This window comes from Diplotaxodon limnothrissa, linkage group LG20, assembly GCF_057381915.1.
Source record: "Diplotaxodon limnothrissa isolate DT_005_m linkage group LG20, D_limnothrissa_male_GT1.1, whole genome shotgun sequence".
NCBI lineage: Eukaryota > Metazoa > Chordata > Actinopteri > Cichliformes > Cichlidae > Diplotaxodon > Diplotaxodon limnothrissa.
Genome location: NC_140615.1, coordinates 27500170 through 27526856, shown reverse-complemented (window position 1 = coordinate 27526856; position 26687 = coordinate 27500170). Strand labels below are relative to the sequence as shown.

Below are 26687 nucleotides of genomic sequence, written 5' to 3'. Positions count from 1 at the left end.
ACTTTGCAGAGCGAACATAAAAAAGAGAGTTAAAAGGAGACACACACACTAAGACCGCAGCTGACAAGACAGGTGGGAATGTTTAAAAATGTGCTGCAGTTTGACTATGTTTAGATGACCATAACCATTTGTGCCCAAGTAAATGTGCTGATTCTTCCTCTTCCTTCCTGCAAGATCTTTGTCCAGGCTTGTCTAAGGAATAGTGACCTACTTTGCGGCATTTGCAAAATAACAAGACAAGGTGTAAAAGTATCAAGTCGTATTGAAGAAACAATATGCAACTGACAAAGCAGTTAATATAAAACACACAGAGGACTGAATGACATCTTTAAAGTAAGTTCTTTTTAAACACAGTTAATCCTGTCCCACACTGACGGTATTACCCAAGTCGGTGGAGAACCAATGAAAATAAATGGCTTTGTTGACATAATCTAACGCAAGGCAAAGAGTGCTACAAATGCACTGGGGGTTACACCTAGGGCTGAACGATATATCGCATTTGCGATAATATCGCGACATGATCAAGTGCAATTTTCTAACCGCAAAGGCTGCGATTATACTGCGATTATAAGGCTGTCCAAATTACTACCATATCCCAGAATTCATAGCGCGGCCCAGCCAAACTCCAGTTTCCAGCAATGGCGGCCGCTACTAAGTTTTAAAATTACTCATACTAATCTTTCTGGGTCACAAAATAAACTTTTAACATATTTTCAGGCGAGAAAGTAGTTGTGTAAACATCAAATATCTGCTCGGTTTATCAAGATATCCCATATTTGCAAAAGTGCTTCGACGTTTTCAGAGGCGTCTGCTACCCACCAGCTCGACAGCTAGCCGGGAGCTCGAGGATTACTGATGCGGCCGAGAACGGCACAACTCCCGGCACATCATTTTCAGATCACCGCGGAGTTTCGCTGCTCGGGTTAAACGTAATATATAAGTCACTTAGACAACCTAAAAATGTTATTGTTGGGCTTTTTTCAGTGTTTTGTTTGTTCGTGAGTAAATCGGTTTGGCTGAGATTAAAGTTATTAGATTAGATAAAATAAAACTTTATTAATCCCCCGGGTGGGTTCCTCCTTGGTTTTCACACAGCTGACTAAACGTCAAACAGAAAACTTATTAAACAGAAGTATGAGACAGTCGAGAATTTACGCCAGTGTCTGGTTATATTTTAGATAGCAAGAAGCAGACGGCCGAGTTTATTAAACTCCACCGAGACAGCGGTGACGCTAATCAGAAGGCTAGACCGTCCAATTTCACGCCTTTAAACTTTAAAGGCGTGTTTGTGTTTATACAATTGCTATTATGTTTGCACTTTATGTGTAATGTTACTGACTGCAGAGATCAGTAAGATGTGTGTATTTTTTATTTATTAGTTTTATTTATTTAATATTATTTTTTAATTGAATGACTGTCTAGTAGTTCACAGATGTCGAAAAACTGAGTGTGGTAAAGCCACTGATTTTTTTTATGTATATTTCTGCAATCTGCACATTGTACTGACTTTCATTTTAATGTTTACACCAGGGTTCCTTGTCAGCACTTTATGCTCAGATGTTTGTAAGCTAAAAATAAACTATTGTGTATGTTCAAATATACTGTTGTGATTGAAGAAGTTAAATAAAAATGTCAGTCATCAATTCATGCATCACCTCATGTCATCATAACAGAGGTCTGTCTTCCAGGAAAGAACAGTTTAAAATTAATGTAATATAGTATTGGCCATACTATATGATGTATTGCTTGTCTTTGTTTAATAATACAGAAGACAAAGACCTTAAAAAATAATCGCATATCGCATCGCAATCGCAATATTGGGGCAAAAAATCGCAATTAGATTATTTTCCATAATCGTTCAGCCCTAGTTACACCCACATAGACAACTACCACTTTCCAACTGTGGCCAACACTAGCAGAAAAAACAGGTACCTTACACTGCAGCGCAGTGCTGTTACTTTGTGAAGGTCAAAGCCAGATTTGTCAAAACCAAATTACTGTGAGTGGGTTTGTGTGGCAATAAGAGTTCCCTTTTAAAGTGCTCTTATAATTTGTGATGAATACCACATGCATGCACATCTGGGTAACAGAGAGAGCTGAGATGAGCCAAGAAAATCAAACAAGCATTATGAGCTCTCCTACTAGAATCAGTACAAAATTCATTTTACGTAGAGATATATGTATTAGCTACCAAACAATAAAATATTGATAATTTCATATTACCAATATTATCTTGAGAGCTGGAAGTTCAAGTTTCAATACTTTCTTATGTTTTATAGAGCAAACAACTAATGAATCAATCACAGACCTAGTTTAAATCCAAATATGAATAATGACTAGGTAAACAATTTCATGGAGAGAGAGAGAAAGGAGATTCTATCACCAGCAAAACCAGTTGGAGCAGAGTAGAGACTAGAAGTTACTCCGAAAGGTCAATGGAGCAACAAAGAGGCCTCGCTAATATCACTGCGCAGTTATATAATGTTATGCAACCTCTTTTAGCCACTGCATAGTGTCAACCCAGACTATGTTCTTGTGCCTTGTGGAGATAAAAAGAAACATAAATGTTTCTAAACTGAACAGATCAGTAAAAAAAAAAAAAAAAAAAAAAAAAAAAAAAAAAAAAAAAAAAAGAAGAAGAAGAAGAAGAAGAAGAAGAAGAAGAAGAAGAAAAGAAAAAAAGAGCCATTTTGTCTTTGTTTAACACTATCACCCTGGTTTTTAACGCACGCTCAGTCTTGCATGTTCCCAGGAGACACTCCCTCACATCATACATGACCAGCAGCACGTGAAATTCATGTGATGATGAGAGAAGGACGGAAAACAGTAAACGTGCGCTGTGCAAACCCCCAGACCCATACAAAAACGATGCCTGCTTACTATTTGTACCGATGAATGTTATTACATTTGCAGAAATTATCATACAGAACCTCTTAAAGAATTGTGACATTTGCATATAAACATATTCAACAAGAAGGTGCTCAGTTTTTATACAGCTAACAGGTATTTCAGCGTGAAAGTGCAGTCTGACAGGCAAACAGTTTTTGGACACGGACAATAACCCCAGCAGTTGTATAAAAAGAAGGAAAATGCTCTTAGGCACCACCTACAGCCTCTCCCAGTCCGCTTTAACTGTTACATAATCACTTTAGTGCAGTAGGCTTGTCTCAGGGTGCACGTTCTGCATGTATGTTTAACAAAGACCAATCACAGAAGGCTCTGGGCAGGAATACTCATGTGTCTCTGTGTGAAAATAGTGTGAAACAACTGGAGGAAAAGCAAACTGCAATGCACATGAAACATCTAATAAAATACACTCACTCGCACACACAGCAAAGGTGCATTTTACTGCCTGACATACAGTGAACACATCACGCTGATATATCCACTAGCCCGTCAAGAGAGGGTCAACAAAGATGGCATTGAGCTTAGGTGCAATCAATACATTTAGACATGCGAGTAGTAAAAAAAAAAACTTTCCGAAATCTAGATAGTGGAGTTATCAGCGAAATGCACTGTCACTATTTCATGCAGTCTCCTTTTCACTTGGTCAAGCGCTTGAGCAATCCTGGCCCTCATAAAGCTTTGGCTCTTTTAAGACGAGTTTCGAAACCATTCTGGATGAAATACCAAACATGCAGTCAGTTAACCAGCACGCCCCCACACCATTCATGCCCAAACCACTGTACAGTTTTAGCCAGATGTCGAAGCATTGGCAAGGAACAGAAGTCCAGAGCTGTGCATGAAAACTGCCTGCAACACTTTTATCACCACATATTCAGTGCCAAACTAGTAGTGGGATAGGGGCTTAATAGAGATAAGAGCACAAAATCTGGTTTGATTGTTTACAATGTGCTGCATAAATCTATAGCTACAATCTATTCACATATGCCCAAGCTTGTGAATGAATGCAAAGATAAAAGTAGGAAACACATCAGATAACTATATTTCTTGAAGTTCTCTTTCATGCAACAAGGAACACTAGAGAAAAGAAAACCAAAGATTCACCAAGTGTCCATGACTATAGATGACATCAGCCTCTCCATACCTGTTTCTGGGGACAGGGATGTGGGATGATGAGAGGGAATATCTCTCTGTCTGTGGTAGGATCTGCCCTTGCGCTACTCTGAAGTTGTTGGTCGGGTCTGGCTGCTTCCCAGGGTTTCTGATGTCCAAATGCATAAAGCCACCTGGCAACTGCCCGTTTACACCCAGGCAGTGAGTGGGGCTTGCCCTTTTCAGGATCCCCGTGGAACCTGTGTCTTTTTGGTCCAACAGGCCATTCTAGAAAATGCAGCAAGAAAAAATTACAGTGAGTTTATCTCTGTTACAATCAGGCCTCGATTAAAAACATTAAGTCTAGCAATACCATTAAGTTCTTATTTAACTGAGCATAAGATTACTGTTTTTCTCTAATTATATATATATATATATATATATATATATATATACACACACAAGCCAGGGTATGGTGTTTTTTAGTGTAACCGTATATATATATATATATATATATATATATATATATATATATATATATATTATATACAAGCCAGGGTATGGTGTTTTTTAGTGTAACCGTTTGCCTTAAATAGCATCTTCTTTAATTTTTCCTTCCTCTCACTTAATAAACCCAAGGTTATTGTCCTCTCCACTGGACATGAACGCTGCTGAACCAACCAGAACAGAAGCAATCCTGGGTTAGAATATGGTTATCATTTCTGTTCCTGCCACCTAAATTACAAAACAACACAAATCTAGAAAAGTAGCTGTGTAAATCTGCTAAATACACATAACTGCCAGGTCCAGTGTCCAGTTTTGTGTATTCTGCGATGCAAATGGAAACTCTATTGAATATTACATGATAATATATGAAAATAACTAGCACGTACAGTGTAAAAGTAACTATATGCCTCATTGTGTTATCTATATAACTGATTAACCACTAACTTTATAAAATGTTACAAATATACTTTGGCAGTCCAGAACTGCTTTCCACATGCTTTTTTCAGATTTAAAAAAGTTTTTAAATCTGAGGTGACAGAAATAAGGGCATGGCCACGCACACCAGACCTCTGGGATTGTCCTATAGTGTCTGCCACTGGGATGCAGAGTATCCATTGGGTTTTGTGGGTTGTGGGGTGGGGCTCCTGTGGCTCTGGCTTGTTCTGCTGGGACAATCAGATTGCGATCTTGGGAATTTGGTAGCAGGGTGCACTATCCTGCTAAAGAGAGGCTGCTGCAACCGGGGAGGGCCCATACTGTTACGGGGTGTGCTTGGTCTGCAAAAATGCTCCAGCCGGCAACAAGTGTCAGAGCCGCATTCATATGAATGGCAGGACCCAGTATTTCCCAGCAGTGTTACATTGTGAGGAGATTATTTTGATAAGTTGATGTCGTGGTTTTAATATCGTGAGTAACTGGCATATTTATTATGAGATTTATTTGCTGTCTGCATAAAGGCTCACAAATTAAATACAGGCACACACAATGCAAGTACAAGGCCGACGCAAACAACAACAACAACAACAACAATATATCACGTGTCTTTACTGTTAAGTCCGTGGCGTATGTGTAGTTATAGTCGGGCCTTCCCATGTCGCCAGGAAGCCCAAACTGTAGCTTCACCCTTAAGTTATGGGGGAGGGGGGTTGGGCTTGTAGTTTGACGTCCCTGCCCCCTTTTCTGTAAACTTTGCAAAGAGTGAGCCGCCATTAAAAGCGGTTACAGTACGATGGAGTTAATAATGATAGGAACGGGCAGGAATTGAAATAACGGGCGCTTAAAAGTTATTTAAAAATAACGACACAGTAGTGACGTATAAGCCTCACAGTCGCAACCGTTAAAACGTAATAACAGCACATGAAAATGGCGTAAAATGTCAAAACTTTGAAGTCACACAGCTTGCAGACACGCTAACATTACGTGGGCGATATTATCTTGAGCGGTAACTCGGGTATATGAAGGGACTTTACCGGCTAATGGAGTCGTGCGCACACGCGTAAAACATCTCAACTGCACTTACTTTTTCCACGTCGTGCAACAGCCGACCACCCAGAGACAGCCCGTTCCCTTTTAGAGGGGTCCTCTCGCTTTTAATCTCCGCCGCCAAGCCGCCGTCCATTACGTTTTTGTACGGCACGGCCCCGTTTGTGTACGCCGACATGGAACCGGTTTTTTCCACCGAAGGGACCCGGGTGTCGCGGAGCACCGAGCGGCCGGTCCGACAGTTAAAGTCCGCACCGCCAGCTCCTGTCCCAACCGACGACTTCTCCACAATATATTTGGACTCCATATTCAGACAAGGCGAGCAGGAGAAAGAAAACCAGCTTTCTAGAAATTTTAGTGCAAATTGCTGGAGTCAGATACATTTATTAGGATTGTCGCAAGTTGATGGGAACTGTCTGTGTCTTTACTTATATCCTAGCCTACATGTAAAGTTTTCTACCACTGCCGCCGCCGCTGCCCCAAAAAGCCGCCCGGTCAGGAGGATAAAAGATTGTTTTGCCTCTTTCCTCCAAACGGCTGCCACGCCCCCTCTGCTCCACTCCTATTGGTGCTCTGCATATATAAACATTACATTCTGGCACGCGTCCACCGCAAAGCTGCAGGTGATTGGCTAGTTTCACTCTGTCAATAACATTTTTTTCGAAGCTAAGTACTGTGGGTGGAAGAGAGAGAGGGGCGTGTTCTCAGTTTACCGGCCGGTGTCTGTCGACGCTGAGCCGGTCTGCGAGGGAGGCGAGGTCGAGAGAGTACAGGAAAAACAGCGTGCAGGCCTCAGCGGCTAACTGCGCATTTATAATTTTGCAATTCAAATAGCACTTTAGCGAGTTGCAAACTATTACACCTGAACTTCTCATTGTAGGCGAGTTATTATAGAAAAAATGCATACACTGCTTTCTCCTTATAAGTGACTTGGCCTGCATTAATGGGGAAATGTATGCTAATTCAAAAGTTAGCATTTTGGAAAACTAACACCGTCCGGACACAGTAGCATGAAACACTGCAACTCACTGCAGTAAATAAGGTCATTTGCAGAAGCAAGGTACAGATTTATGGTGATTAATTCAAATCTGCGTAAGCTTGACTTGCACTGCATTGCACGAGAGGTTTCAGGTCATATTCCTCTATTTTTATATGTCGTCCATGTGTCTGCTTCCTTTTTATAAAATGCCTTTTGAGTGTGGTCGGAAAGAAAAAAAAAGATTTCAGCAACCTTTCTTCATTCAGCATAGCTCCTGTTATTGAACGACACAGTACACCTCCCAGCTGTTCCTGCTGTATTGCTTAATTTCTCACACAAAAAAGCATTTTCTTGTAAGCTGCACTTTCAAATGAGAGGCCGCTGCAGAGCAGGAACCAGGTGTAGTTTGAAAGCTGTCACAAAGCAATGAAACTACAGGCAAAACAAACACTTTCTGATGTGCCACTTTATTAGAAAAGTAAAAACTCACTTTAATATTTTATGAAGGTTAATATAAAACATTACAATCTTCTGCATACAGTATCTGCACTGTCACACTATATTTTAATATATGAATTATTTTGAAACTAAAACCTGTGCTTTAGGAACATACAACATTGGCTACAGCTGTCACAGCAGTATTGGCCCATATTTATATAAGAAGACAATTAAGAAACAGGGTCTGTATCTGCATGGAAAGCATGAAAGATTTTGCATCCACAAAGTACAATGTGTCTATGACAACCATCTCTTTTTTTTCAACAAATGTATACTGTATGTTACATTGCAACAACATCAGAACAGCAACAGTGTATTTTACACATTTACATCATCATACTGTATTTGTGCAATGAACATCTGTCTCGATGTGTGTATAACAACCAAACATATCCATCAGTGCTTTTTTTTCCTCTCGGGATAAAGGAAATGTGACACATTAGGTGACAGCCAAAGAAAAAGGATTAAGTGCGATAGCGGCTTCCAGCCGGCATTGTTTAAGGGAAGCTTCAGCGGAGCTTGTTAAGCGTCTCAGCTGTTGGCCATTTCTCACATTAGATAATAGTTGAGCCGAGGGTGCATTGTTGATATCGGACTGGGGTTGGCGTGACCCACAGCCTCTGCCCTCTTCCTCAACTTCCATTTCGCTCCCAGTCCCTCAGAATAGCACATCAAACACCTCACCTGCACAGCGAGGGAGGAAGGTGAAGCTAAGGAAAAAGAGGTCTGTATTATAGAATGAACACAGCTGGAAAAGGGAGCATTATGCAAGAGCTGACCAAATGTAAGCAAAATGTGCTTCCTCCCCTAAACTGGAGAAGCACATGGTTGAATGTTGCTCTCTGTGCACACACTAGAGGAGAAAGAGGAGGAGGAGTGTCCTGTGGGTCTGTGTCCATTTGCAGTGAGCCTCATCCAGCTTTATACTGCGTGTGCACCCTCACCCCCACCCCCTCAACATGACACTTTCTTGCTCCCCCAGAGCAGAGAATAAACACAGCTCTACCCTAAACTCCCAGCGGCTCCTCCCTGTTAGCTCTCTTGCTCTGCTCCTCCAAGTTGTTGCTTTGGAAAAACTGCTTTGAGTCACATGGCAAAAAAGAAAAACAAAAGTACAACAGAAAAGATTAACAAACAAGATCAGTTATGTACCACAATATTTTTCATCTCGATATATTAAAGCATGCACTTTTTTTTGACCAAGCAGGAAATATTGCACCAACAACATAAACATACTGTTTTTATGGCAGTGGTATGAGCTATTCAACCAATAGAATTGTCAGTAGGTAAGAAAAAATAAACAGTGCATTAAAATACAGAGTGCATTTGTTTTTACATACTTTCTGACATTATTAATTTAATTTACTAACCTTACTAAACCTGTCTTCTCTCTGCATTTGGTCTCACAGTGAGATCAAATACATCTTATTACTCTCAGCCAGCGAGCAAGTTTGTATCCCTCTTCACTTCATATCTTTATGCCCATTTATTAAGCCTCAAATATTTTGTTTTTTTCCCCTCTGTTCCTTTTTTTTCTTCAATGTTTCCCCACAGCTACATGGGAAAGACATTGTTTATAATGGAAGCAAACTCAGGACAGAGGCTGGAGACATGGGTGGGGAGAGGGGCAAACTTCCAAAAGACACTCGCTGGTCATTTTTATGCCCAGCTCTTTATTTTCCTTGGAATCCAAGACTTCTGTTGCTATTTCAACCACAAGACTTAAATCTGGTAAGCTACCGGGAGCTCTGGGTTTAACTTAAGTCCAGAAAACGAATCAGAGCTGTGCTTTTTACGGCACAATAATGCACAAATAAGCCCAGCAGTCCTGCAGCTGTCCAGCGCTAAATTACAATGGTCATAAAATCAGATGTTTACAGTGCCCAAAAGATATGACATTAACTGCGCATGATGAAGCATCCTGTATTATTTTGGACACTCTTTCACTTCCTTTTTTTTTTTGAAAATATTTTTCTCTCTGTATTCACAATAATACTGTAAAAGTCTTGCATTGTGAAATCTATCATCCATATCACTCTTGGGAGATTCTTGCACAAGCCATTCAATACCCCTGACCTGATCACTTTTCCCTGCATCACTGCCAAATATGTATGCATGTGTGTGTGTGTGTGTGTTGGGGTGTGTCAACATGCCTCTAGCTACAGATGTCAAATTTAGGTGGATTTTTAGCTAATCTCTTCATTCAAGTGGAGGTTACACTATCGAGCCAAACATATGCGTCGTGATTATTAAGTGGGCTATTACCAAAAACTGCTAAAAAGCTTGGGTTGGATCATTTCTGAGGACAACATCCTTCACATTTAAACAGGTCTACAAATCATAAGCCAGTATTTGGACACAACACCTCAATCGCGTCTTCCAGGCAACAGGTCGGCGCACAATGAAAACCTGTTTCGAGTGTTTATTTTAGGGAGAGATAGCACCGCAAATCTCTGTGACATCCATGTGCTTAAGAGGAGGCGTGTACATGTGTGTTTGTGTGTGTATACTGTGGACAATACGTTACAGTGTGCCTCACATTCCTTGTACAATATAGCCAGTTTCACTGCTACTACTATTTTTTATCTGTTTTTAGTTGCACAATGCATGCACATTTCTTTATATTATATTTTATCATACTCAGGACAGAGTATAATATATATATATAAGTGTGTTCTTCTGAGGTTGTGAGTTACACCACATATGCTTTAAAGAGTTTTCATATAAAAATAAAGATATTATGGAAAATGTTGCACAAACAGGTGACTATGGTGAGTGACACAGCAGATTGAAGATCTCTATCCCAGTTTTATTTGTTTGTTTGTTTGTTTTTTCAAATGATTTTAGTCCATATTTGGGCTGGACTAGGCTTAGGCTGGTTCTTAAGTACAGACCAATCAAAGGAAGTCTGAACCTGGATAAAGACCCTGTTTGTACCTGATTTCAACACAAAATGGATCCTCATGTTGTTTTACTATAGAGGGCCTTGTGTCTATGTACAGCAACCTGTTGTTCTGTAAACAGGAAAATCTCCAGACTCTATACCAGTGGGTTCTGGGCCCTTTTGCCTGTCAGTCAGCTACAGGCCTGTGACATACATCTCCATGCCATCATTGAAAGTAAAGATGGTGGTAGTGCTGTTGCCCCCTTGTTTCACATCACTGATGGTCTCATAGAAGTTTTCCCCACCAGGCAGGCCTCTAGTAGGAAGGGTGCTTGGTCCTGAGGCCTGAGGTGCTGCTGGTGTTGCCTGCTGCTGCTGCTGCTGCTGCTTCTTTCTCTTCAGAGTGGCACTACCCCCAGCTGTGCTGTTATTGGTTCCCCCTTGCTCACGTTTCCGGTGTGGGTCGATAGTCGCGTATGCAGGGTCTGACTCAGCCACTGGGGAAGACCAGGACCTGTCTCCTACAGGCTCGTAGCAGGGTTCCTCCTGCGAACGTGCTTGGCTCTGGACTCCCCTACCTCGGCCCCGAGAACCCATGTTTCCTCTATCTCCACCAAAGGATCGTGGGAGGGTCTTGGCTCCATTGTGTTCCATAGGAGGTTTCTTTTTCTGGGTTTTACATACGATAGAGTAGGTGTCTGCAATCTGAGAACACACACAGTAGGAGAAGGAAGATGTTGTTAGTTAATAACGCTGCACTACAACTCTATCCTGTAGTCCACTGATGACAGCTCCTTAAATAGAAGCTATGTGTTGGTGAAAGTCCGTAACCACACTTGCACTGGCATTTAAATAGTCACCTCTTTCCCAGTTCCTGAGTTATCTATATGTAGCGCCAATATTTTTGTAATTACCCGTTTTTGTCCACTTCTGTATGCATTCCAGATATAAAGGTATAATTTGTGAATAAGTCGTTTTGTATATACTACAGGCTCAGACAAATAATAATTGTCCGAGCCTGGACTGTGTACGTATGCAACAGTTTGTGTATGTGTTGACAGAGCTCTGTGCTGTGACCTGACCTATTTTTTTTTTTTTTTTTTTACAGGGCAGGATAAGAAAGAGTAAACTATGTTATCAGTCCGTTAAGTTCTAGGCCGAGAGGCAGCATTAACTGTGCAGTGGATGAACCTGTTAAAGTTTCACCACGACTGCTTTGGCAACAGAAGTATAGTGTGAAAGAGCTGGATCACAGCCAACTTGCAAAAAAAAATGTAAAAAAAATAAAAAAGCTTTGTGCTCATTATTTGCTTATGTGCATTTTTTTTTTCGTGCTCTGCATGTGCGTGCAGCATGACTGCATATGCAGTATGAGTGAGCTCATACTGCATATGCAGATGTCCGAATGAGAAAATCGGACATCTAGAATTTGCCACTTAAGGCCATGTGTGAGGTCTTATGCAATTTTGACACAGAAATACCAGAGGTCACGACACTGGTTTATCAGAATTCCCCACAATAGAAGCATAAGAGCAGAGGATTGTGGGACATGGTCTTGTTTACCTTCCATGTTCACACCCAGGCCAGCAGCTCTGATCTACTGGCCCTGAGAAACACTGGCTATGCAAACTCTTGTGTCCACCCCCACACACAAACACACACACAAAGACATGTACACGCTTACACGCGGAGCAAGATTAGTCTTGTTTTTGTGCACTCCCAAACAACTGAAACCTGAGAACACAGAGACAGTGCTCTTTGTGCGTGTGCTCACCTTGCATTTATATGTCTTACATATTTACCGTCCCTTTGAAATACACTTTAAGTGTAAATCACTTTCACTGTCTGTAAATCTTTCTCTCTCTCCTCTGTTTGTTGGTTCTATCTCTGAGAGATTTCAAGCGATGCACACTCCCTCCCCCCACAAATCTCTCTTTTGTGACCTTTTTGGATAAACAAAGACCCTAGCGTATGGTGTAAGTGTGTGCAGCCAATGTGGTGTGTGTGTGTGTGTGCCTGTGTGTGTGTATGTGCAAGCGTATGCACACGTGTGCACACAGAATTTGCAGCTCTGCTGCAGAGGAAGGAAGTCACAAGATGATGGGGATTTCAAAACTGGGCTTCGTATCTGCAGCTGTTGAGGAAGCCTGCACATTGTATGTTTTCTTTTCTCCTTCCTCACCCAGTACTCCTTTTTGTTATGTTTCTGGCATTGCTTGAACACTCTGCTTAGACCGAGGCTTCGCTAAGTCACAAATTTATTTTCTGCATTTGCTGATTTGCAGTGGAAACAGCCATATGCATGATGCATCTGTGTGTGATCAACTTTATGAATAGCAGATATGGCGCAAGTTTCCAAACAGTCTTCTAGCAGTTGATATTCATCTGGTAAGACATGTTTCATGCAATGCGATTGGTTGGGGAAGGCAGCGCCTCCTAATAGCCACAAATGGAGTGGAGCAGAAGAAGAGAGCGCCAGAAAAGAGGAGGAGATTTAGTCGGGAGTGGAAATCCAACACCTTTCGACGACTGTAACTGACAAACTCTAGAGGATACAAAGTATATCGGCATGTTAGGGCAACTGAAAACAGAAAAACAGCCGCTAAAAAGAGAGAAAAGTCTGTAAAAGACAAAAAAAAGAAAAAGAGATAGCAGGATGCATTCAAGGCCAGCTGCTCTGTGTATCAGTCTGATTTGCAAAAAGAGGAGTTAAAGTGAAGCCAAACAGTTGAGACGTAACCTCTTCGTCTCCACATACAGCATTCAACAGCATTGTGTGGCTCAACACAGGCGTAGACAAGAAACTTAGCAGTAGCTTTAAACTTGTCAGGACTGCTGCTCTACTGTTCTGAACATGCCTACAGATAGACAATATGGATACAACCATACTTTATTTTAGTTCATCCTTTTTTCCTCATCCTTAATGCAAGAAAGTTTTATTTTGTTGTCAAAATTAAGAAACTATTACTGCACAGAAACTATCCCTGGCCTGTTGAAGATGATAGAAAAGATTGGTGAATGGAATGGAAAAAGAGAAGTTGTGTTAAACACAGACTAATTATAGACAGGGGTCTGTCCATCTAGCTGGACTGACTCCCCCAGCCCCTCGGGCATAACAGAATTTCCTACACAACTTGCAATTCTCTCACTTCATTCTGTATCCAGCAGAGAGAAAAGATGAGACAGGGGACCGAGAGTGGAAAAGTGGGGGTGGCGTTGCTCTGCAGAAACGCATGCGGTGGAGTATCTGACATGACTGGCAAAGCGCAGGTTTCCTCCTTCCCCCACCAGACATATGCTGACCCAGTCGAGGTCATGGTCTTGGATTGATGAAGCGAAAAAAACCCAACCAAAATCTAGCATATAACAAGCATCTCCATGAATGTGAAGAGATTATTAATTATTTCAGGGCAAGCAATACTCATGTCTGATCTGTCTGCTCATACTTTCAAGGCAGATAGATGAGTGGGGGGAGGGGCTGGAGATTAGGGTCAGGGTTCACGCAAGCAGGGTGTTGGATCCATGTCACGCAACCTTTGCCTGTAAGCAGAAACCTTGTATGACAGGCAGGTCACAGGGCAGCAGTACTATGACGGCATGCCATATGAGATGGGCGCCCCCTTCGATAAACACAGCAGTAATCAGAAACCTGTCTATCTATCCATCTTCTTGTAGCCCTTACTTTTTAGTAGTCCCTCCCTCAGCTCCCACCACATACACAGACACACATACTACCTCCTTTGCAGTTGGAGGCGATGGGTGTCCCTGTTCATTTTCCCCAGGTGGGTGATGTGGAGGTGGGTGCAAGGTGATGATGTCGTTGTCCTCTGGAGGCTTCCAGATGTACTGTTCCCCATTGCCCATGAACACTGCTTCCTGTTAGGAAAATCAAAGTAAGAGCTCAGGCAAATATTGCATTTACAATCTTTAAGCGCTGCAAAAAGTACATATCACAACATGTAACAAATAGCAGGCTTTTGAAAAACAATTCTATTTCAAAATAAGCTGTATAGTTATTTTTGAAAAATGCTTTAGAGGTGTAAACTAGTGCCAAGCAATGGATTCTATCTGGAGTGAGTTAATCAGTTTCTCCTTGTTGTGTGGCCAACTCTTCCACAAGCTTTTATGCAAATCCCTTCAGTCAAAGACATCCTGCTGACAGACAGGCAGACCCACTGACACACAGACAATGCCTCCGAAAACACAACCTCCATTTAACTCTGCCTGTAAGAGTTAAATGGAGGAGGAGGCAATTTTAGCAAGAGTTTAGGGAAAACAGCTAAGAAAAATCTCTGTTTTACAAAATTACAGGACCTTCTTAAACTTCAATTCCTACAACTGAATTCACAGTTGCATAGATTCGATCAAATTATGTGAACAATGCCATTCTATTTGTTTCCATGCTAAGAAACAGAAGACGCGTGGGAAACTAACACTAAAATGGACGCAGTAACTACTGGTGATGAAAAACCAATTAGAAATCATGTAGTGGTGTGTACACATGTGATCAAGGATGATTAAACTTTTATATGTTCCTCCTGTTCCTCAGTCAGAGTGAGTAATAGAGGCCTGGGCAGAGTAAATGGCTTCAATATGTGAACAATATTTATTCCCACTCTGGCTGCTGGCTACCTGTTAGCCGTTTCTAGACAGACTTGCTGATAGATTCAACAGGACATATATATATATTAAATATATATACATACACACACACATACACACAAAGCTGGGCAGCCTGCCAAACTCTTACATAATCTATCTTTCCACCCTTTACTCAATATTACTGCGCTGCACAGCAAAGTGCAAAGGAGGGAAAGAGTCACACATGCACATGCATTTTTTAAACACCCTTAAATAAATCTCCTTAAAAACACAGTAATAGCCATCCCCATGCTCATAGGTGTTTATGAATACATCCCAACTGGCACATGCAACAATTTTAATAAAACAAATACAATTAAGATAGGATACAAAACAATAAAAACAGAACTTATTGAGGTCAGTGATGTGGTGAACGTGACCACTTCTGCTGTTGTTTCAAATTTTTTTAGCAATCCAAGAATACTAATCTTCAATCTGATTTTAGAAAGCTGTTTGTTTCTGGACAGTGCCCCCTGGTGGTAATCAGACAGCCTTACAGTTTGGAAAAGTGGGTGGATAGTTGGGCGTTATGATGGGTCGCATAGAGCATTCTGATTCAATAATTTCTCTACCTTTGGGAAGGAGTGAAGGTGAAATGGCTCCAGTTGTTTCCGTGGAAACTCTTGACTGCGATGTAGTGGAGGAGGACCAGCAGAGGGTGAATCACTCACGCTCGATTGGCTGTCTGACTGGCTGTCGGCGCCGTTGTTTTCCTTCCTGTTTATCTTGTCAGCCTTGAGGTTTTGAATCATCATTGAAAACATTATATGCAGTTTTAATAAAAGTTTTTAATATAATAGACGATTTTAAAAAGCAGTGTAAAAGATTGAAAGCGAACGTCTTTATTCAATGAATTACACCAATTTTTAGTTAGTGTGTTTTCTTACTTGCACAACCTCCACTACTTAACATTACTACGGTGCGATACTTTAACCACCACTGATCATATCACTAACAATCTGCTACCCTTTTTCCTGACTGATTAGTGTCACGCAAACACATACTTCTGTAGAGACAACATCATGTGACATGACAAAAACATCACCTATCATCTAGTACCCACCGTAAATACATAAAAAAAAAAGTTTCCATTAGTCACAGTAGGTAACAAGATACATGAATGTACAGCTGAATCTGTGTCCTTTTATTACCTCAGGTTGGGCTTGCTGGAAGTTTTAAAGTGAATGCAGGTAAATGATTAAAGATTTACTCCTTATACTAAACTGACTTAGAATAGTTCCCTACTCATAGCTTTAATGAGGGAAACGCCACCTCTTTAATTTTAAAAGATACCAGCTTAAAACACTGATAAAAACAAATCAATGTAATTACCTTTCTAAACTTTCGTATAGATGCATACTCGGCTAAAGATGGATCTTGAACAGCCAGGGAATTCACAGAAGAGAGAGGTGACCTACTGACCCCACTTGCTCCATTACCTCGTCCCGTCATTGGTCCATTAATAGTGTCATTCCCTCTGCCACCCTGGGAGTAAAAAATATAAAATGGGAACAGAGAAAACATGTAAGCATTGCCTAAAATTATTAGCGTCAACCATCCAAAAACACACACAGACACACAAAAATTACATGCAAAGCACCCTAAGCTAATGTTGCATGAACAAGGCAATGATGCAAGCCATCTATATGCAAACAAACAGCGATTTTAGTTGTAATACTGGTTCTTGTGCGGCACATTTTATTTCACGTGACTAATAGCTGCTGTTAAACTGCTTAGTGCATGTACCTCCCCAGATGTTTTTCGGAGAAATGTACATGAATGCATGATTGCTCGTGAGCAAGTTGCTTTATATTTACAGCTATTTAAAATGCATGTACGTACGTTTGCGTGCCCGTTTCCACTCCGAGCTCCGCTGGCATGAGTAGAGGGGCTTTGAGGAGCCCTGGCTATAGCTGGAGCGTTGGCTGATGTGGTTGGTGGGGCAGAGGGTACTTTTGGGCCTTCCCGGACACCTACGCTTTCATATAGGCCATCATCCAGGTAGTGGGTAGGGGTGGGGTTATTGCGTAGGCCCACCTCAGTGTAGGTGTGATCTCTTGCTTCGCCTCCTCCTCCTCCGCCTCCCCCTTCCCCTCCCGTTTCCCCTTCTCCCCCCTGGCCAGATCTCTGTGGACTGGTGGGGATCTGGGGGAGCTGTCGGCCGTGGGAGGGCCTCAGATCCGTCTGGGAGCGGCGACTGTGGAGAAGCAGGAGGTCCATACTAGCTGGACGGCTCTTACTAACAGCTGCGCAAAAGAGAAAGATGAGGGAGAAGCGTAAGGAGATGGTTGTGTCATGGCTGAAACAGTGTAACGGCTTATTGTAGTATATCATTTATTGTCACTTAAGAGCTGTTAGCCACCACTTACAGTTTCCATTGCAGGGAAAGCGATTGATCTCATGGAGCCTGGTGTCAGATTTACTCATGGAGTTGAGTTTTGGGTGGCGAAGGGTACCCTGCTGTCGTGCACACATGGACTTGTTAATACAGACGTAAAACATGCAAACGTATGCATGTGCATCTGTACTTAGCTTGGAGGAAAAAGAGCAGTGGCAGATAGAGAAGTGGAGAGAGGAAACGAAGAAGGGAGGAAAAGATAGAATAATGAAAAGATGTCTCACCATATTTACAGATGTCCCTTTCTCCCCGGCCGGAGGGTGCTTGCTTTTGCTTTTCCTGACACAAAATCAAAGTGAAGAAGGTCAACAGAAGCCAGTGGACAGAAAGAGAATATACACACACTCAGAGCAGATAGATACTATCAGCATCCAACTCTGGTTAGGGCATAAAAGTCCTCGGTTGATAACAAGAGCCCAGTAAAACATTGAACGAGCGTGACTCAGGCTTTTTTGCCAAAGTGGAGAATGACCTTCACTGCAATTTGTTTTTCAAGATAAGAGCAGGCAAGCTCACAATTATTAATATGTTGTTTGCTTTGTGCCGATTCTCTTTGCAATTTCACGTTACTTTCCTCTAGCATTAACCTCGTGAAGCAAATGTATGGAGTGCACTGTGGATCCCCGGAGGCTGTATCTATAGGAAACAGTTGATATGGCTGAGAGTGTGACGAGAAGACAAGAGCTCCTAGGTGCAGGTGCAAATGTGACAACAGTTCTACCCCCATCTCTGAGATCTGAGCTCTTACTGCTGTGCTGCAAAACAGAGCGCTGCAAACAGGTGCAGAAACCATACACTGCACCTTCTTATTATGCAAGTCGCTTAAAATAAATCTGAATATAAAAGGTGCCACGGGAAGTTGTGGCAGATCCATGTCACTGGAGCTAGATATTATCTCCTCTAGTAAGCTGGAAATCTTTTGTTCAAACATATGGCCATCATTGCCCAAGGAAACCACGAGAAGAGAGCTCCCCTTGGAGCTTTTCATAATAACATGGCACAGCAGAAGGGTTTAAGGTAAAAATGACGTGAAGGCATAAAGTCAGATCCACTGCAATCTTTGGAATTTAAAAGAACCTTACATCTTAAAAATCAGAAGCTTACATCTTCTTTACAATTTAACACTACTGCAGTTATGTTTTCATAAAACAAACGAGGTTCTCTCCACATGCTTGTCTTTGTATACCATAGCAACAAAACTGCAGTGCCTCTGATTGGTCTCTGAGGGCTCGGCAAAAAAGTCATAGGCTGTTCCATTGCTCCTGCCTGGCTCAGAGTCTAATCCTTTGTAAACCGTGGGGTGTCCCATTGCTTTTGCCTGCTGAGTAGTTTGCTGGAGAGGGATGACGTGATCCTGCTCTGACTCTGGCCTGTCTCGTCAGTGTCCTGTAAACATCATTTCATCTGATCCGACACTCGCAGCCATTAACATTCATTAGCGCCACTCTGCTCAAAGCAGGGGATAAATGAGATGGAGAGGAAGGATGTAGAAGTGAAAAGAAAGGAAGGAGGAGAAGAGTTCAGAAGAAGCGGAGACACATAAAAGAAAGAGGGGATAGTGAGAGTAATTTGGGAAGGCACTAAAGCAAGAAGCTGCAAAGATCATAAAACTGGCTGTTCATCATTTTATTCCACGGCCTACTTATACCACATTTCAATGTCACGTGACCACAAATCATACCTTTGGCAGCCGACGCAGACAAGGACGATCAGGATGGTGACCACGAAAGCAGACGCTGCTGCAATGGCTCCCAGTAGAAGCAGGTTTTGGTAGGTAAGGTTGTCTTGAGAGCCCCCTTGTCTTTCCATGACACCCACTCCGTTTTGCTCACTTCCTTACTCAAGCTTAAACTCTTCCGCTCACACCGTCTGCTAAGGAAAACCTGCAAAGATAGAGGAGAAGGATAAAGCACGCGATACAACATATGAGTGACATGAGAGATAAGAAAGCAAAATGCTGCCTAGAACAAGGTGAAAAAATGTGCGTGTGTGTTTGTGTGTGTGCTCCTGGTTTGCCTCTGGCTCTTTGTCACTGTCTCATTCTGACATATCAGTTTCTATTTTTGACTCAGTCGAATAATGCACAGAAAATAGAACACCTTACAAAGCAGCGGCTACGAGCACGCCAAAATTTGTTTCATCACATTCTTTCTTTTTGCTGTTAAAAAAAGATCAAATGATACCGTAACATTCATTTGACTAACCAGAGAGATTCTTGCAGTTAGTTTAACAGGAAAAACCAACTGAGCTCCCAAGAGTGTGGCCTCACTGACGGAAGGACCAGGCTCGCTGCTGCTACACTCCATTTGCCTGCAGAATTCTTTTTCTCATATCACAAGTGGCTCAAACACTGACGAGCAAAATGTTTCAGTTTTAATAATGAAGTGTACGACATACAAGGTAGGATTTTCACTTCAGGTCTTTTTATATAATTTACTTCACAAACACACTCAATTTGATTTACATAAGCCTTAAATGAGATTCGTTTTCCAAAATGTGCTGCCTACTATCAGGTTAAAATGTGTTAATATCAGCATATTATTAAGTATAGTACATCAACAAGGTTGCAGTAATGACCAATTTTTATAATAAATTGAGTATTTTACAAACTAGGCTGAATTTATTTTATACCTGTGCATTTGTGGGAGTATGGTACTTCTATTTGAAAGTGGTATGGAGTACAGTATGTAGTAAAGGAAAAGTTAATTCTTCCTCCAATTGCATTTCTGTGAATATATTTTTATAGATGGACTGCATTCATAAACTTTACTGAACAGTACAGAGAGAGGTGTCGGGGAGACACAAACATCACGGTGAGATGAGTCAGATATTTCACTGCTTTTACCCTGTCTGTTTCCTAGTGCGGTATATTTAGGTTCAGCCAAAGTGACAATCGAGGAAAATGATCAGTGAAATTGCAGCAAGCTGATATAACCTACTTTCTGTATGCTCTATTAAGGATACTGATACGCTAACTATTTAATTACGCTAATGATCTTTAGCTTTTAGTGCACTAAGCTGCAGTATTGGTTTTATTCCAAGCAGAATATTTTAGTGTTTTGCCCAGTTAAGTTATTTTTAATATAAATGAACCTTACATTTCAGTTACTACAGGACAGCCTAGCTTTCAAAAAGAGACTCACACTTTTGACGAATGTCTTACTTAATGAAAAATGCTAGATGCTTTTTAATGATATTTAGTGCCAACACTAACTTTACCAGTACTATATGATCAGTACAGTTAACATACACATACCAGTATAATGTTTTTATGTTGATATTATTATTATTGCTTTTTGCATTTTTTTTTTTTACTAGAGGCTGACTATTAGTAGCTCTTTGCCAATATACTGGTACTGCAAAGAAGACAAAATGAGACAAACACATTTCAACCATGTTATGAGTGTTGTGGTTGCATAGTGTGTCCACAAAGGCAACAGCCAACTGATCCGAGCAGAGCTAGATGGACCAAAGTAAGATTATTTCTATACTACATACACATATACACACATACACACATACATACATCAGCCAATATATGAGATCCAAGTCCAAATATCTGCACTGGTATCAGTTTCAAAACTCGTATATCGATTGGGCTTTATTTTTAAGTATATTATGTCTTCACTTGAACAGAGTATTTATACCTTGTGTTAATTTACGTCTTTCAGCTTTAACGGGCCACATTGTTGCAAGCTAACCCTAGACGTCAGCTATGGTTATCTAGTTAGTCTGCAGTGTTAAGTTATCAGTGTCAATATTTAACACGAACTAATGTCTACTCATATCTTAAGTTCGTTAAGTGAACATCTAAGCTTAATTTTGCAAAAGGCTGCTTCATCTATCTCTAAAACCTGAACTGAATATAGTCCAAATATACTCAGAATTACTAACTTATCAGCCCAAGTTATTAGGAATAAGGCACACGAACACACTATATGCTTTGCATTCTTCTAGAAACACAGACAATGGCATCCATGCGGTTAAGGATTGCATCCAAGTGACAAAGCGTACAGTGCACAGAAAGAGGTCATGGCAGGCTGTATACAGCTGTACATAATGTGTGTGAGAGAGTGATTCTGGAACATACCACCACAGGATCTGGCTCTGGCTTCCTGTTTCTTGGAGATAAAACTACATCTTTTCCATGTCCTCTTTTTTCTCATCTGTCTCTCTCTCTCTCTCTAGATCTGCTTTCCTCTCTCTCTTTCTCTATCTGTCTGTCTGCATAACCCTGCAGATATGTGAGGCGATGCACAGCGAATGAATTAGCAGAGCAGAGGCCTCAGACAGCCCTTTATGGAATAGACAGACAGGCAGGCAGAGTACATCACAGTGGAGAGAGAGGGGGGGGGGGGGGGAATGAGGCAGAAAATGAATGAAGGCAAATGGTAAGAGAGAGGTGGTCAGACACGGGAGCAAATGAGTGGAGATGAAAGGGGAGAATGGTGGAAGATATGCAAGAAAATGGGGGGAAGACTGGGAAAGAGGGGAGCGCACTTCAAACGCGAAGGAGGAACGAGGAGGGAAGGGTGCAATAAACAGTGGGGGAGGGAAGAGAGAAAAGAGAGTGATGAGACTAGGAGGATGAGGACAGCAGAGAAATGCCGTGGAAGCCTTAGAGAATGTGCGATCTACGCGGGAGTATGGAGGGGGGCGCAGAGAGGGAGAAAAAGGAGTCGATGAGAAGGAGGTCATCAGCGGTCTGTTTCTGCCTGCATTTTGTCAGCCCCCTTCTGAAATATTCAGAGGAGAAACACATACGACGGGTGTGTTTCTGAACTGCCAGCGAACACAATGCAAGACGGGAGCACATGTCTAGCAGCATACTTAACAGTACGCGAAGCTCACAAGTGGTGAACAAGCCTCAGAAGGAGGAGGAGAGGCAGTTCCTGCACGACGCGCAACGCCCCTGCAGCATGCTCAACAGTGACACACAGTTAGGGTGCAAGAATGTTTATTCCAGCATCTGTCTTCATTTCAGAAGATTACGTGTAAAATGATGACAGTGATAATAACAGCATATTGAGAAAGATGACAATGGTGGTGATAGCCCTATTGAGGCCCGCTGCTGGTGATTATAATATAGATGTCAGCAATGATGATGAAAGGTGCAGTAGCTAATACTGATGGTAATGGTACTGATGATAATGAGTAAAGAGGTCAAAGGGATTGTTACAAAGACACACTGAGGTGCGGATGCAAGCAGCAGAACTGAGAGAGCAGCAAGCAGGATGCAGCGGTGCAGCACAACCACAGGGTGGAAGGTTTCCTCTGTGTGTCTCTGAGACTCACATACACACACAAACACACACACAGAGAACATAAAACAATTTCTGTGTTACAAATGCCAGTATTTGGATTGCACAATCACTTTGCAAATAAAAAGTCAAATCGTCACACTATTTAACCCTCTAACGTGCAAATGGGGTCTGGCAAGCTTGTGCAGCCTTGTGATTTTGCAATCTCTGCTTAACTAAAGCTAATTATAGATTCCACTTTTAGTTGCTTAAAATAGACTGATGAAAAAAAAAACATCAGCAAGTTTTTCAGGTGCGTGGAAATCTGTTTTAGAGACCAGCAGAGGAAATTTATCAGACTCGTTTCTGCAAATGAATAACTACAAGCATTTTTAGTCATTATCCCTTTAATTAGATATTTAAAAAAATCATTATCAACAAGCTACTTTATGAGCAATGTTTTTTTTACTATGAACCGACCTCTCTTAGATTGCAGCACTACATCAAAAGTGGGCTTTTTTGTAAAGTTTCAAAATAAACATAACCTGGCTCACTTGCATCTCTAAGATGACATTTATATTTCTCTTTAAATTGTGGATTGCATCATGGGTTGTTATACAATTTTAATAACTTTCAGTAGTCAAGATTTGTTGGGTCAGCTTCCTGTGAAGGCTAGCTTTAACCCCTCATTAGGCAGGGAACCATGTATGCTAACATCAAAATTAGCCTCCCCATGCTTCTCTGTGAGGTTGTAGAACCACATGGCTTTCTCCCAGTTAAAAAGCAAAGATCTGAACAAACATGAGCCCGGAGTATTTTAAACTCAAAATGTGTTTTTATTTATTTTTTTTGCCTTTTATTATTCTTACACCCAGTTCATTTTTAGACATACACCAGATGCATTCAGTAAGCCATAACACATAACTCTGGACAGTAGTGCTTAATAGTACACTGGATGTTGCCAAAGGTTGGTATAACAATATACAGTGATACAGTAAGAAGTTTACTTCACCCATAGACATTTTCAAACAGTCAAATATGTGTGCGTTCTTAAGTTTTATGACCTTATAGCAGTTTTTATTATACGTACTTATATTGCATATACTAGTGTATATTTATGCTGTGAGACTTGGTGCAGCTAAAATTGATTTAGTAATCCAATATTGGGATTTATATAGTTTTGATGAAATTTTGTGTAGGAAAAAAATTAAGTGGTACCACTTAATGTTATATATTTACGATTTATATGTCAACGTATTTTGTTTTCAGTGGATCTGCACTTTACTGTTACAGTTTCACTTCAAAGTGGGATATCAATACTGATTTAAAAAAAAATCTTCTTTTGCAACTGTGATCTTCCCTTTTATGGAAAAAAGAGGATGTTGCTGTGCCAGACTATCAACTACCATGCCAGAGAATAGTTCAAGCTGTATTTGGATTTATACACATGCTTAATTCGATGTTTATGAAAGAGCTTAAAGAGCTGCCACATTACAGCAGTTTCACCAAGTGCTATGAAACAGTTCCCTATGACTGGACAGGACTGCACTGTGTGCTATATTTCTGACAAGTGCGAGTATCAGTAAAGATAAATATTCCTAAATAATAATTATTTTGCCTTAAATGTGTGAGAAATCATATAATTGACCTTGATTTGCAGCATAAAAATATTAAAAAAGGGGGGCTGTGCCATATCATATTGTCTGCGATAACATCATGTACATTTTTATGTGATATAAAAGTGTCACATCGCGATATTACATGCCACTAGCTGTGCTCACTAGTTGCAGTCCATATGATATGATTACATGGTGGAAAAGCATAACTGTAGCCAGCTGGTTAAACAGCTCAGCGTAAGTAAGATGGAACATCCAAGGTAGAAAATATATCTCAACTGTATTATCTGACAATCTTCTGCAGCTTCTGAAGTGTTACAAGGTTAAGTTAGTGTTAAACTAATGTGTCGAGCAGTTATTTTATACTTTGACTTAAAATTTACAAAGAAAACATGACCTAGGCTACTTTTCTGTTTAAGTTGATTTGTGCTTTATCACTGAATACAATGCTGTGTCACTGTAATACTGCTGCAGACATCTCGTACGTTCACTCTTTGAATTACATAGTGTGTCATCATTGGTGGTAGCACACTTGCTTACACTTGCTGTAGTCTGTAAGCTGCAAGCATTAATAAAATGTTGTTCAGTAATTATTTTTCTATATCGTCAGAAATATTAAAGCAAATTTCATTTAAATATTGTGATTCAATTTTAAGGCTGTATCGCCCAGCTTACAAAAGTAAGAAAAAATAAATAAATAAAAACAATTTTAACTCACATCATATCCTCCAATAACACACGAGGGTCGAAATTTTACATTTCCAAGTATTTCAATGAGTGCCCTATGAAGGGTTCACTGAAAGAGCAGAAGAGCTGAATAGAAATGACTTCAATACCAACAGCGCCAAATGTTGCACAAAGCACAAGCTGGACGGCTTTGGGGAGTCTGAGTATATATTAAGTATATTAAGGTTCGCCTCAGCATTTCAACAGTGATTCCCTGCAGTCATCCAAAATTAAAGAAATCTGTGCAGCTGCTCTTCTTCTTCTTGTATCCTAGAATGGCTCTCTTATAACGACTTACATAAGGTTACTTACATTACTTAGTTTCTGATTTGGCAAGCTTTGCGAAAGAGACATTTTTGGAGCATCACGTGCGTAAACACAATGCAGAACATGGAAGTAAAAATATTATGTAAAAATAAATCTATTTTGTATTTTACTGATTAAATTATTTTGACAATGCAGCACCAACTTCTCTGCCATTGGTCTCCATTAAGCATAAAAAACATACTGTATAATGAAGATGTTAATTAACGCTCACCGTAACACACATTGTCATGTTTATGCATTATCAAACTGGACAGATTACACATCACAACCACAGTATTTCACCAAGGAGAGAAATTAACCTTTTTGTTTCCATCAATCACATCACTATCTTTGATTTGATGCCCGCCACTAACTAAAGTTGATGAATCTATTTGCTAAATGTGGGGAAAAACAGAACACTACAAAACAAAGAGGAAAATCACTCTCTGCCTACATCCCCACTGCATAAACTATTATTCTAAAACTTAAGCATAATAATATCCAATATCACATCAGTACTAAGAATGAGTGTGTAAATGAGAAAAGACATTAATGTTACCATAAATAACCTCATAAATTAAAATACTGTAATATCATAAACATATTCTTTATTTCAGTAAATTATCCAAAAATAGACTATAAGTTAAAAAGGACACTCTTACCATTAGTGGGGTAGAATGAACTATTAATATGGCAATACATTATAATGATTCCTCTTCAGGTACAATTATTGACAGAGTAGTAACAAATATCAGTACTTCAGAAAAACATGCAGTCACTGAACTACACACCCAACAGTTTCACCAGAGTTATTATTTTATGAGTTCTCATGCAGCTTACTTAATGAAAGTGAGCAAAAGCTGCAGCGAAGAAGAAGAAACTCACTTTGGGTAAACAATATTGAAATTAAATAACACAATCCTGACATTAAAGAACAAACTAACACCACAGTGTAGTGAATGAAGACACAATTTCAGCTTCTTCGGGTGTATTTTCATCTTCGGTTACATAGATATTAAGATTCATTTTAAACTATTGCTGTATTTTCAATTCAATTTTATTGATAGCGTTAAATCACGGCAACAGTCGCCTCAAAGCGCTTTATATTAGATAGATACAGATACAGACTGTACAATGAATGTTATTTTGATGCCATAGCCACTGTGGGCAACACTTTGTGATAGAATGATAGTAATAATTTAGTAATAGCTCAAATAAGAAATAAACAATAATAAAACAACAAAAAACTAAGATATCGCTAACAAGACTGCTTGGTTAAATTTACTTATGTAACTATATAGTTACAATCAGGAATAGTATCAGAGTTTTAGCAGGTAATTCGACATTAAAAACTTATCAGTAAAGCTGTAACATCTGGAAAATCTGTCAACATCCCACAAACTATTTTTACACA

The 26687-nt window shown here is 40.4% G+C and overlaps 2 protein-coding genes across 3 annotated transcripts in view; both read right to left on the bottom strand.

The window, feature by feature from the left end:
• The window catches only part of slc2a4rg (SLC2A4 regulator), a 40450-nt gene extending 33968 nt beyond the window's left edge, over positions 1–6482 (bottom strand). For both annotated transcript variants that reach the window (XM_085345137.1, XM_085345138.1), the window contains exons 1-2: positions 6023–6482; positions 4049–4284 (exon numbers count right to left, since the gene is read on the bottom strand). In XM_085345137.1, coding sequence (XP_085201263.1) covers positions 4049–4284; positions 6023–6292 — 506 coding nt within the window. In that variant the 5' untranslated portion in view covers positions 6293–6482. The remainder of the gene's footprint in view (positions 1–4048; positions 4285–6022) is intronic.
• Positions 6483–10460: 3978 nt separating this feature from the next.
• Positions 10461–26687, bottom strand: part of LOC146611099 (uncharacterized) — a 46491-nt gene continuing 30264 nt past the window's right edge. The window contains exons 2-9 of the mRNA XM_085345034.1: positions 19067–19268; positions 17610–17664; positions 17357–17447; positions 16830–17233; positions 16320–16472; positions 15560–15721; positions 14082–14222; positions 10461–11051 (exon numbers count right to left, since the gene is read on the bottom strand). Coding sequence (XP_085201160.1) covers positions 10542–11051; positions 14082–14222; positions 15560–15721; positions 16320–16472; positions 16830–17233; positions 17357–17447; positions 17610–17664; positions 19067–19194 — 1644 coding nt within the window. The 5' untranslated portion in view covers positions 19195–19268 and the 3' untranslated portion in view covers positions 10461–10541. The remainder of the gene's footprint in view (positions 11052–14081; positions 14223–15559; positions 15722–16319; positions 16473–16829; positions 17234–17356; positions 17448–17609; positions 17665–19066; positions 19269–26687) is intronic.